We start from the raw sequence: 13777 nt of genomic DNA, 5'->3' as shown, positions 1-13777 counted from the left end.
TTTCGTTCTTTATCGTCAATCACGTGCCTCTCTGTGTTCTAAATAAAATGATATGAATGTGAAAGGAAAAAAAAAAAAACAGCTTTGAGCGGAAAGCTGTGACTTGATTGGTGTTATATTTTTTTTATTCTTCGTGGTTCCAATCAAATGTTCCTGTCAGCTCAGCGGCCTAATGAACACGAGTGAACAGGAGCCAAGAGAAATGGACATAAACTTGTAGTTACCCCCCTCTGTGCGCGATATAAAGGGATGATATTCCAGCAAGTTTATTTCATGTCAACGGATTGCGAGGATGTTTTTTCTGCTGCAGCAAAATGTCAAGTGAAAACATAAAACAGACTGAAACTCATGAAAGCAATGCATTGAGATCTTATCATGTGAATGGGGTCCCTTTTTTTTTTATTTTATTTTTTTAAATCCACTCTTAACGTCTATTTAACATTTACAATACTTGCGGTCTAGCCAGTTGGCTGTGCAACTGCAAGATAACCCTGTGTGAGAAATATCGTTGAATGACCCAATCTGGAGTAAATCCCTGGCACTTGGATGATCATGAGAGCTGGGAAACCTGCGCTCTCCGCTGGCTCATGAAAACTGCAGTGTGAGCGGAGTCTTTGAAATGATTAGTGAAAGGATTTTCCACCAGTGGCTTGGTCAGTCCACGTTACATAAGGCGGGAAATTCCCTGGGGATGATCGGGATCTGTTACTGAAGCGTTCACTTCAGATAACTTGCGTAATTGTCCGCAGTTGGCTGTAATTGTACTTAGAAAACACCTTAAATTGGGGAAAAAACACTTTGATGAGTCCCATTGCGGCGAGGGAGGGAAAAATAAAGACTCCACCAGTGAATAATTGGCAGCGCCTTCTGCAGCATGGCTTTAGTCGCTGCTGCTCAACATTTGCATGGTTTGAAAAGACTGAGCTGCCCGTCACGTTTGAGATTCGGGTAACCGGCAGCTCGTCGCTGTGAGTTGTTGAGCCAGATGTTGGGAGAAGCATCTGCTCAACATCTTGTTTAAGTATCATCTTTGATTTCATAATACTCCCTCTCTTTCTGTCACCCCCTCCCTTCCCCTCCCCTCTCTCTCCCCTTCTCTCTTTCTGCTTCCAAGACTCATGGCTGTGGAGGATGAGTTAAGGGGAGGAGCCATGATTGAGCCAAAAACCAGGATTTTCGCTGATCAGGTCTGTGAGACTGTTTCTTCTCTCGTCGAGTCCGTACAGTGGCCCGTGCTTCCCCCCCCCCCCACCAACCCCTCTGGCTCTCTTTTTCCCCTTCCTGCTGCTGTTATGATTTTGTCTGCTGCGTGTATGTGGTCCCTCCAGTTGTCTTGCCCTGTCCCTGACCTGTCCCCGAGTTTGGGTTTGACCACCATCTGTCTGCCAACATACCTGGGAGCTTTGGAGACCACTGAGTGTTGTTGTTGATGTTGTTGTCGTCGTTGCTGTTGTTGTTTGCATTCCTCACAACTCCGGCTACCAAGATGTCCGACTCTGGGTTTGTGGGCACATGATGTGATGTGGTTGCCAGTTTCTGCCAGTTTCTGCCAAGCATGTCGGGGTAAAAATAAAAATAAAATAAAATAAAATAAAAAGAAATGCTAAAGCCTTTTCCACAGATGATGTAAGACCAGACTTCCTCCGGTTATTGAACAGCTGGGCCCCAAATGTTACTGTGTGCCGTGTGTTTGTTTCCTCAGTGCTCTACTTCATGCTCTCAAACTGCCATCCTTTTTATCCCGTTAAATTTAACTATGAGTCATACTGTAAATATAGTGTATGAGTGTGTGTGTGTGTGTGGCCATATATATAAAAATATACATACAGAGAGAGGTAATGAGATTCTGCTTACATTAGTTTATTTTTGTTCCAACTCCGACACTCAAATAATCCCCTTTATGTCTTCAGCTTTATGATGATGGTATAAGATATACATTTCTCATCACGATTTACTGAAGTAAAAATAATAACAAAACAAATAAAATAATAATTCAATGTTCCATCCGTCATACAGAATGACCTAATTGGAGCTGACGTATGTTTTATAAGTACTGAGGCCTTTATGTTGTGCACCAATTGCAACAGTCTGTTGAAATGTGGCTCCATTTGAATTGTTTTCAATGCAGCTGAGTAGCTTTTGAATTTCCCCCAATTAATTGGATTATTTTCTTTTTCTTAGTTTCTATTGATGTTGTTATTTTAAAGTAACCTGCAACTATTTATTTTTTTATAAAATAAATGTAGTGCTGTAAAAAGTCAAAACATTTGAATCTAAATTGGAAGAGGAGAGAATAAAAGTGAAGTACTGGTACGTCAAAAAAGTACATATGGGCGGAGTTGCTCTCCATCATGGAATTAGACTTTCTGCCCATCATCGTGTTATTCCGTCTAAATATATCACGTATAGATTTACCAAATCAAATCCAAAAGTTGTTTTCGGGATGTAAACAGGAAGCATAATTGTCATTGGTTCTGCTGTTCAACTAGAACTGGAGCCTTATTTTATTTATGTTTGTTTGCATTTTGGCAAACCAGAAGAACATAAGGATGTTTTTGGATGTCTCCATAGATGCCAGACAGCAATCTTTTGATTAGCTGCCAGTTTCAAAATAAGGGCTTCAAACCTTTTCCAGGGATTCGTTTATAATGAATTTCAGGGATATAATGGAGTCTTTCCTCCATCACAATGATAACCTCTGATAGTAGAGCTCCAGTGAATCCAAAAATATTTGTGTTTGACAAAGTTGTGACTCCCACGGGTCCAAACGTTTAAGTTTACTGCTGCTAAAATTACAGAGTTGGAGCTAAACCATATAGTGCATTTTCAACTTGCTGTTATTATGAAATGAAACATACTAAAGATACATTTTCTCACAACTCAAGTGCTGGAATTCAATTATTTTTGAAAAAAGAAACAAGCCCTGCCTCATATGTTTCTTCATACATTTGAATTTCCATCAATTAAAGTGCTTGAAAAATCACAGAGCTGCCTCAACTGTCAGAGGCAGCAGGGGGAGGGAGTGGGAAAAAATAATCAAACGTGCAAAGAGGGAGAAGCTGACAGAAGCTTGACTGCTTCAGTCTGATGCTCATTATTACAACTAATGCGACAATGATGTATTCAGAGAACGCTCCATGAGGTTGGAACAAACGCATGAATATTCACAATATGTGCTATTAATGACACAAACACAAGTCTTCAACGTTAGACAAAGTCATCATCGGCCTTCTGGTAAAGCTGAGGATTTAGGGCTGTAAGCAGTCATTTTTATTTTCTATGGGTTACTCTCTCTGTAATAAATGATCCACTGTTGAAAGATGGCCAACACAACCTCCCAAAAGTGAAAAATAATCACTGTGCTAATAATATAAGATAAAGAAAATCAGAAAATCAATTTTTAAAATTGAAAACCTAAAATTCTAAATGGATGTGGTGAATTGTCTTACCTCAATATTTAATCTATTTAAAAAATAATTGCCAATTACTGGCATCTCAATCGCGTAATCAGTTAATCAACACAACGTAGCTCCACTGTGTGTTTTCCAGTTAAGTGCGATGTGGATCGCAAAATGCAGCGTAGGATGATGAAGTAAGTGCCATAAAACTGCGGGGATGGTGAAATTTAAGTTGTTATTCTAAAAACAACAACAACACGGGAAACTAATTAAAAGATAATGATGCAGGACTTTCCCAAGCCCAGTAAATCACACTGACTCATTATCACTGTCAGCCGAAGCAGACTCAGTATTATGTTTGTAGGTCGGACAGCTGTAGGACAACAATGCACTTGTGGTATATTACAGTACGATGCCATTCGGTGATGATGTCTGAATTCCATTATAGAGATTGTCTTATTTCCTATCTTAAAAAACTTGTTGAAGTTCCTCATGGAAGATAAAATCAGTAACTGCCATTCGAATATATCTAGAGCTGTAAAATTTGAGTATTCACAAACAAACAAAAAAAAAAAAATTTTTACTCTCATATCAGGTTGCATCTGACTCATAAATAATGTTCAAAATTGTCACAAATTGTGCGTCATTATTTTATCCTCCTTACAAATGTGACGCTCTGTTTTATTATAGGAACATTTGGTTTTATCTCACGGACATAATCTCGCTCGTGTTGTTCACTGCTAGGCTGCGCTCACTGAACGTGCAAACTCCGAGCCATAATCCCGCCATTTTATACCAACAAAGATCGCCACGCCCCCTTTTTTGAGCACGTTTTTGGCATCAGGGGAGTCAATGCAGGAAACTCAGACACCAGTTGAAAAACAACTTTGGACTGTCACTTTGCTAAATGTGAAGACTGTATGACTGAAAAAGAGGCCGATGAGTGCCAGGTTAACCAATTCAGATGAGTCACATCAGCCATCTTTACTACGACTGGGCTTTGTGGCCCATCGCTGATTGACTCAAAGTGAATTATTAAATTTGATTTTCTGGGGCTGATGCTTCTTTATTGAAAAGTAACGAATCGGAGGTGAATACGAGTTCATTCATCTTTGTCTCAGAGAAAAATATATCTTCAGAACCCCCCCCCCCAAAAAAAAAAGAGATAGTGGTTAATACTTTTCCAAGCTCATACGCCTGTGAAGAGCATTACAGGGTTAGGCCGGTCTACCGACACCGACTCAAAGCTGCCTTGACAAAATGTTTATGGGATTACAGAAGAGCAAGCAGCAACCTGCTTAACAGTCAAACTGTGCTGGAGTTCATAAGAAAACTGGAAGGCACCTTCAGTGTCGTGTTTGAAGGAGAAATGTGCAACTGCTGCATTTCTATAATACAAACAGACACGAGCCCTGCGCTCTATAACCAGAGGAAAGATTTCTCAAATTATAAAACTCGTGTTCTTCCAGATCAAGATATGAAAAAATCTTCAGAGCACGAAGAGAAACGAAAGTCATGAAGGACATCAGTGGCTGGATGAATTTGGAAAACAATCATACATTAAAACATAACTAAATTCTTCACAAGCAAAATGTCACTTTAAGATGTTCAACGTTTTTATATCAGGGCGAAAAGAGAATGATATTTCACAGGTGTATTGTTTGAACTCTAGATTTAGAAAAAAAATGTTTTCTGTTGAGAAATTCTGCATCAAATTTTACGGTAATTGATTTAATAGTCAAGATATATGAGTCAAATGTGAACACAAATGTGAACTTGGTGCAGCAGAATACAAGCCAGGAGATCAAAAATGTGAGGAGGACTCATCAGCTGTCTCTTGTTCAAACAGAAGTTCAACAATGTTAACGTAAAGTTAAAGTTATTATTATTAATAAAGTATATATGGACACAGATATTCAGCTATAAACAGTCATACAAGATATATTATGTAAACAAATGTCGTGATGTCAGGAAACATGCTTGAAGCTAAACTAGCCAGCACTTTGAGTGAGAATTTATGTGGGACTCCTTCGTCAGGAATTACTGATTAGTTTTGTGTTTTAGCTACAGGCTCTTGTTCCATCATCACTGCAGCCAAGACGGCTCAGGTCAGTGCGATGGCACGCAGCTCTAATGGGTGCGGCCGGTGCACAAACAGCAGCTGAGAGAGGGAAAAAGTAAATTACTAGCGAATGAGTGAGTGGAGGAATCATGCCATTGTTACCCGGGGCCACAGCTACCGACTTTCAAAGCAGCAGCCCGCTCTTCATTAGGTCTCACATAATAACAGGGGTGCCAGGAAGCCATAATCATTCCCACAGCACTGCCTGATACTTTCAAAATAAACATACGCTGCAAAAAAAGTTGATTTCCATCAGGATATTTGGAGATATTACTGCTGCGTGCAGCGTTTATATAAGTTACTGAACTTCAGCAACTGAAGACTGAAGAGAGAAACAGACAAAATAAGAGGCACTTCCCATTAAAATGCATTACAGTCTAACTGCATCATTAAAATCACAACGTTTCTCTGACAGCATTTGACCGGTTTGAAAAAAGTACAAAGCCTTTTAAAAGTTCATTCAAGCTATTTAAAGTCAGTTTGATGAATACTGCATTTACCCCCATTTCAAAATTTGGAGGCAAAAAGCTGCTGGAAGTAAAATATTATAAAAACACATTAATCTGATAAATTACATCAATTTATAACAGTAACAAATTAAGTATTTTTTAGGGTTGTAATATATTTAATTTTATACAACAACATTGAAAAATAATTAAGCATTCATTTTGTACATTAGAAATGAATACTAAATCCCCTTTTAGGTAATCTGTTTATTCATTTCATTTAAAGAAATATTAGACTTTTTCGGTGTATATTTACTGGAAATTATCGGTTATAAAAACTGAAAAGCTACATCTACCTGTTAAACAGACTTTTATGAATTTTGTGTGAACTTGTATCATCATCAGGTTGGAAGTAATTAGGAAAAAAATGTCCTGAACTTGAACTGGCATTAATCATATCTTCCATTCATATAAGATTTAACCTCAGTCTTTCATACACAGGCATTGTCGCTAATCCTTAAATGTGCAGTGGGATGTGTGAATGAATGGCGTTTTATAATGTGTATTCTTTCTCTCTGTCTTTTTGGATATGTGTAAATATGATTCTGGGCTCTCTAAGTGTGTATATATTTATCTTTGTAGAGTAGATGATTGCATGTTTGGTATAAGCATGTACTTGACGCTGTCTTTTTACCTTTCTGAAGCAGGAAACGTGCAAGAGTCAGCTTTCCAAAGTGTGTTGGATCAATTAATCAGCTGCTTTCAGATGCAGATGCCGTTTGGAGCGCACGATTCAACGCCCCCCTCCCTTTTTTTTTTTTTTTTCATTTCTTCTCTCATGAGCATGATTTTGTTAAAGATAGCATGGCACGCTGCTTTAACGCTTTCAGGCTGTTGGGTTGTCTGATAATGATGTGTGTGTATGTGTGTGTGTGTGTGTGCGTGTAAGTAAGCATTTTTCTGTATATTCCTGTCCTGGGTTTCTGTTCACTTTTTGTCGTGCATTGTGTACGTACTGTTGGGTGGCTGTTGTGTTCCTCGACCCTCGCCGTCCTTCTGAATCCTGCCCACTGCACACCAGCCCTCTCCTCCTCCTCGCCTCCCTCCTGCTTTTCAACCCTCTTCTCCTCTCGCCTCCTTTCCTCTCCTCTGCTCCTGTGTTGATGAGATACGGTGATTTCTCTTAGGGGAGGCGTCAGTCCATCCTAGTGCAGCCCCGTCTCGCGCCTGTCCCACCCCGAGTGCCCAGGTAATAAACAAGCCGGCAAACTCTCACTCTCCATCCATAACCTGCTGACTCTTTTCCACCTCTGCTGTTCTCTGTGTGCGTCCCTGTCCATATGAAGCACCCTGTGAACTCACCGCAAGCCAACACACTGACAGGCCTACTTTACTTTTCCATTAATCTTTCAAAAAATAAAAAAATAAAAAGAGGTATATTTGGACAGAAGCTGCTTGTGGCTCTGAGGGGCATTCCTCTGTGTTGAAAGAGTGACGACAAAACATTTAAAGCTGCAAAAAGCAACTCGGCGGCACCCGAACTGTGTCTGAACTTAACTTAACCCAAATTTACTGACATATTAGAGACATCACATTTCCTGTAGTTTCCTTCGTCCTGTGGTTCACACAAATAGATGGCGCTATAATAATATTAAAATAAATTAAAGTGTTGTATCTGTCTTGACCTAACTAGTGTGTTATATAGTTAGACAGCTAAGATGGCTAAAATATCAGCATGGTCAGTTGTTTTATAACGCAGGCAACCTAAGTACTCGTTAATAGTTAGTAGTCATCAATACTCCAACTGTTGAACATGCCTTAAACGAGCAGCTTGTTGTGTTAACATGAGAAAAAGTAGGTGAAGATAGACAGCAATAAAATGAACCACCAGGCTTTGGCTAACTTTGATGGAAAATTCAAGCTGGCAAGTTCTCACATTATCGAGTCATGTTTTAAAAACAGCCCCACTTTCATATTTAGGCAGAAAAGAGCCTGTATTTATAAAGACGATGTCATGATGCACTTTAAAGTATGTTCCTCTCTGAGAAATGACAAAAAAAATGTGCAATTTATTCACCATGCAAGTGATTGGTATTGTGTGAAGGAAGCTTCCTTTTCTACCAACAGACAGACAGAAAGTGATATTTTCTTTGTTCTGCCAGGCAAAGAGAGGTGGCAACCTGCTGCGGTTTTATTGTCACCCTCGCGACACAAAAACATGTCTCCTTGTATCCAAATATGGAATTTCTCTGAATTATATGAGATGAACTGCGTTGCTTCTTCACACGTTGACAAACGAGCAAGTACTGCACTAGTTTCGGGCTCTTAAAAGTCTTTGCACAAATCTGTGTGTGACTGTTGCCGCCCTCTGCAGACACAGATACACTGCAGTCACAGCCAGCAAACCAGAGAAATCTGTGCCAACGTTGTTCAGACATCATATCATCAAGTCGTGCACAGAAACTTTCCTGTATGTCTTTGCATTGGGAAGATCACTGAAATGTATAGAATAAATGAAAAACAATACTTCTATAAGTTCTCATTGCTCAATAAGTGAAGGCAAACTCAATTCATGAATACATTTCCTTTTCTGCCGAGCAACAAAAGACAAAAAAACGAAACGCTAATCAAACGAGAATACACACAAACACGTCTTTGTCCAATTCTAATAATAATCAGAAAGTCTCAAAGTCACAGGAATATTGTGTGAATTCTCTTTTATTGTAGTAGTTTATTTATTTATTTATTTATTTGCCTCAAATATACATTTTCACCACAGTGTTTTCCTGCACACATGAACATTTCCATTCAGTTTTTCATCCCTCCCAGCATGTCCTCAGAAAAACAATGGGAATTATGGGAAATCTCCGTATCTGACCCAGCCCTTCCCCGAAGAACACTGATTAATGTGCACATGTTTTGTTTTTTTGTGTGCGTGCGTGTGTGTGTTTTCTGTGTCTCAAAGTGTGTCTGTTGTCTCTGATATTTAAAAGTTTGTGTATGTGTTTGGCATCAGGGCCCATTACGTGGTTGAATGGCGGCGTAGACCAGTTGGTATTGTGCGTCTGACGACGTGTGTATTATGTTGACATTTTCTGTTTTTGCATCAGTTAGCAGCTCTTCACCTGGAAAACTAGTCATCTTAAGTCTTACAGGGGTCTTCTCACATTTTTAATTCTAAATCCTCACTAAACTTACACATACAGCAGGTTTTTATTGCAAATGTGGGGATGAGGAAGATTGCACAGTTGGCTCTAGATATGAAAATTGATTGGAGATTGGAGGAAATGGGTAAGAACCTGTGAGCATCATTTACTAAACACCCAACATTTCAGCAATCCACCAAATGTTCTGTGTTCCCGTCTCCAGTACCTCAGTTTTCATTAGCATTAAAAACATTCATACTGAGCTGTAATTGAATGCATCAAGTAATCACACACCACAGCCCACAGAGAGTGAAGCAAGTTTGGTAAGTTTAAAAAAGGAAAAAAGAAAAAGGATGTCAGTAAACATTTTTGCCATGTTTTTGTTCAGCTGCTTGATTTCTTAGTTTAATAGACATGTGTATTGGTCTACACATGGATATTAAATGACACTGTTGGTTGTGTTGGAGAGAAATATAACAAGTGTCAGTGGAGTCATGTTACTGGCATCCTGTAAGTGTCTGTACCACAGTAGATAGCTGTTCATAGCACCAGTTAGCAACTGAAAATGTTTTCATTCATTTTGGTTCTGATTGAGAAGAGAAAAGGCCTTCTAATTCACATCAAATTTTGGGGTAATGTTTTCTTTTTTCTTTTTCACTTTCTTCTCTTCACTTTTTCTTTTAATTGAAGTGGAAACATCTTCCACTCCCAATGATGGACACACCCCTCAGATACAGCTTATCCAGTGATAATTAGATTTTTGATTCATTTTCTCTACTGGATGCAGACCAAACTATCTCTCCTCCCTCCTGTCCTTCCCCTCTACAGCTCTTCATTCCATCCATGTTACAGTATCTCATACTTCATATGTGTGAGCATTAAAGTGGTATTTGATGGCATACATACTTATTATCCAATGATTGATACAGAACAAAGAGTAAAATAAGTGCACATACTTTCAGTGTCTTTTAAGATGGCTCTGCGCTAAGTTTACAGTTTCCATGAAATAGCATCTCTGTAATTATGTCTAGACACCACGCAGCAAATGTGCCAGGCAAGATAAATCAGGTGCATTTCTTTCAAGAGGTTTCTGCCCAGGCTTGATGGGAAAACTGTGACTTCAGCTTTCAAAAAAATGCTTTTCTATTTTAATCATCTTGCAGTAGCTCTTGGATGCATTAAGCACCATTATGAATAGAGTCCTCCTAGTTGTCTATTGGCACAATAACCCGATTGTTTTCTCTTCCCACTGCTCCTACACAGACGTCAGTGAACAAGACTGGGAGTGAAGGCTTGCAAACAGACCTTGATATGTATTAATAATCAATCTGGTACTTGCATTGCCGTTATTCTGCTCTAATGTAGGTAAGAAAAGATGGCAAAACCAAACTTTGACCTAATAGCTAATCAAAAGCTCCAACCCAGAATGTACAACGATGGGTTTGGGTTTGGCATTTTGGTTGGCGAATTTGACAGAGGTTTGGATTTCATGCCAGGCTACAAGGTGCACTTTTATCTTGCTTTTTAAACTTGGCGCTGAGCTCGATGTGGCTGACTTTTTTTTTTTTTTTTTTTGCATGTTTTTAGACCCAAGCTGGTGCTACGGTATGTGCTGTTAAGATGTTCTTAAGGAATAAATGAAAAGTTCTTCTTCATCTTTAATCAGACATACTTCCAGCTACTCGAGCACACGCATTTACATAGAAACGTATGCGATATTGAACGTAATTTGTGCTCACTAGCAAAGATTGACTCACTTGATTTCTTGACTTTTTACTGGCATATGTCACCCAACAAACACCCCTTGCTTCTCATCCCGAGAGGATCAGGACCCTTGACCTCAAGAATTTTAATTCCTCCTTCATCCCTTCTTTCCTGGTGTCCCCTTTCCTGTACTGCCATTTTCTTTATTGGTGTGCGTCATGCATCAACTTCGTAACTCATTTGGCTCTCTCTCTCTTCTCTCTGTCTCTCTTTCTGTGTGGTTCTTTCAATCCCTTTTCACTTGTCTTTTATTTTCTAATTCTTCCTTACTTTGCCTCCGCCACTGCCTTTACATGTTCTCATTCCAACTGGTTCTTTCTATTTTTCAATGTTGGTCCGCTGTCACTTCCTTTCCTGGTGATTCTCCACCTTCTATTCTTCTCATCTTTATCTCAATATTATTACTTCCCTCGCGCTCTCACGCCTCCTCAACATGTGTTTTGTTTTTTGTTTTTTTCCTTCCACATGCCACGTTGTGTGCCATGATTGGACATCTCCTTTACAACTCCTCACATCCCTCCCATCGTTCATTGAATGGCCTCTCTTCTACGACCATCTCTCCCTGCTCCCACTCCTCTTTCCCCTCCCTTCTCTCTCTATCTCGCTAGGACGACCAGCTTTCCTCCCTGGGTTCTGCAGACCCCGGTGTGAAAACTGAAGGTGGAGGGGGAGGTGGAGGAGGAGGACAAGGAGGAGGAGGAGCAGTAACCAACGATCAAGGCCTCAGAGTCTCTTCCTCAGGCATTTCCTCTGACAGCTCACCCCACAATGGAGTCCTCCCTCAAACCATAGACCCTCCCTCTCTACCCACTCCTCATCAACATCCTAGTCAGAATGGAGAGCTCCGTGGCAACCAAACATCCTCCCCCATGACAACGTCACAGGCTGGAACCACGGCAACAGCAACTACAGGCATAGCAGAAGAAGGGGGAGTAGGTCAAACACAACACTGAGCCAAATCAGAGAGAGATGACACAAAGGAAAGGAAAACTCTGTCCATCTCTTTTCCCATATAGCAAGACGATGTTTTGAACAGACAACACTGTCAATATCTTAATTCCCCCGGGGCAAGAGAGAGAAGAAAAGTGTGCGGGAGACCAGTAGAATCCATACAGCTACTGTGCAGTCCATAAAACATGAACACACCACACAAAGGGCTCTTCAACGGACACTCTTGATGCTCACTTGGAGTTTCAGTAATGTATCAGTCTTGCAGGACAAGATAACGATACTTTCTCACACACTATTTGAATCAGTCAAAAAAAAAAAAAAAAAAAGAAGAAGAAAAAAAAAAAAAGCATTTGACGAACACACCAGTCGATACGTGAACATCTGTTCTGTGCACTCATTGCCTGTCTGTGGCTTCTTGAGAAATAAACACAAATGAGGAACAAGCACTGCAGAATGCCTTGCACCCCAAAGACTTCATAGTAGCCATCAGCAAAGAAGCGCTATAAGACAGCTTATAGTAACTCTTGACTCCCATGGATGTAGGTGCATTAAATATGCCTACCCTGAACACGCCAGGCTGCAAATGTGGTAGGGAGAGACGTGGCGATGTAGTCTGGCCTTCTTAGTGCCTTTGAGTGTTTAACAACAGGGTTTTTCCAATAGAAGTAACAGGTGGAGTTCCACGTTAGATTTGCTAGTAAGGGAACTGATCTGTGGCTTTAAAACACGAGATCAAGCATCGTAAGGTCTAAGTGCCGGAGGACATTTTTTGGGAACTTTTTTTTTTTGTTTGTTTGTTTATTTGTTTTTGTTTTTGTTTTTTTTTCCAATCTAAGGAACTTCTTGTTTTTGGACTGAGCTTGTGCAATTTTTCTCTTCTCAATCTCAGAACCGATATGTGATAAACTGGTGCTAAACAGAAACAAATGGTGCCATTTTTCAAGTCGAATGTCTGTGTCTGCCATAGCACTGCCTCTTTCATGATTCACTCACTGTCCTCTTTCTCTCTCTGTCTCCTGCGATTTGTCTTTGACAGGACTTTACCCCCCACACCCACCCCCCACCCGTCAATATGTTTTGTATCTGTCTCTGTCTTTGTTCTCTGTGCATCCTGTTGTGTTGTTATGTCTAATGGGGTGTGCTGGGGTTTCCATGTCTGTGTTTTCTTGAAAGACCCTCCTCCAATCTCTGGTTTTATTTACAGATAATAAAAGCAAGCTCTCCAGCCTCAAAATTGATGGATCTGTAATTGACCACATTGCACGGGTTATTTCAGTGGAGGCCGAACCCTTAAGTTCTGGAAAGCACACTTAATTTTAAGATTGGACGAAATTTCTGAAATGGATGGATGTAAATTTCTTCTCAAGATTCTTTTGCTTCAGTAAAATAGCGGGAGTTCATACACAGAAAATCTGCTACACAATTATCAGTACTTTGCATTTAGACATTTACACATAGTAACCATGCAGACATCTTAAATTATTCTTCTTTCTTCGTTTCAACACAACTAATGTTAGACATGCATAGAAAATCTAAAGACACATTAACCATTGTCCCTGTATGTTCTCAGTTTTGGGCCTGTACTCTATTTTATCATATTCTGTTACTGTGAACATTGCCAGGGTCATTTGTGTTAATTCTCAAATGTCAACCATTTAGGTTTGCTAAGCTTGCCATTAAGTGCCTAGGATAAATATATTGAGCATCCTGTGGCCAGTAGACTAGCTCATCATGAACTAAATGCACCTTAAAAGCCTTGCTTAAGAAACTGAGGATATAATACCCTGATGCTTAAACACTTAGACTATTTTCATACTTTTTGTGTAAATTAAATAATTTGAAACTTTATTTCTAAATTAAAAGAGTTTATCTATTTCTGAAAATGTTGGAAAATAGCGGTAAACCAAATTTGCTGTATCCGTAGAGTAAACCATTTCATTTGCAGTGCTT

At 39.7% G+C, this 13777-nt stretch overlaps 1 protein-coding gene across 1 annotated transcript in view; it reads left to right on the top strand.

Annotated features, from left to right (window-relative positions):
- Window positions 1-11829, top strand: part of syngap1b (synaptic Ras GTPase activating protein 1b) — an 84838-nt gene extending 73009 nt beyond the window's left edge. The window contains exons 19-20 of the mRNA XM_029504224.1: window positions 1115-1187; window positions 11485-11829. Coding sequence (XP_029360084.1) covers window positions 1115-1187; window positions 11485-11829 — 418 coding nt within the window. The remainder of the gene's footprint in view (window positions 1-1114; window positions 1188-11484) is intronic.
- Window positions 11830-13777: the final 1948 nt, after the last annotated feature.

Source organism: Echeneis naucrates, chromosome 6, assembly GCF_900963305.1.
Source record: "Echeneis naucrates chromosome 6, fEcheNa1.1, whole genome shotgun sequence".
NCBI classification, from domain to species: Eukaryota; Metazoa; Chordata; class Actinopteri; order Carangiformes; family Echeneidae; genus Echeneis; species Echeneis naucrates.
This window is presented reverse-complemented; position numbering and strand designations above follow the sequence as displayed.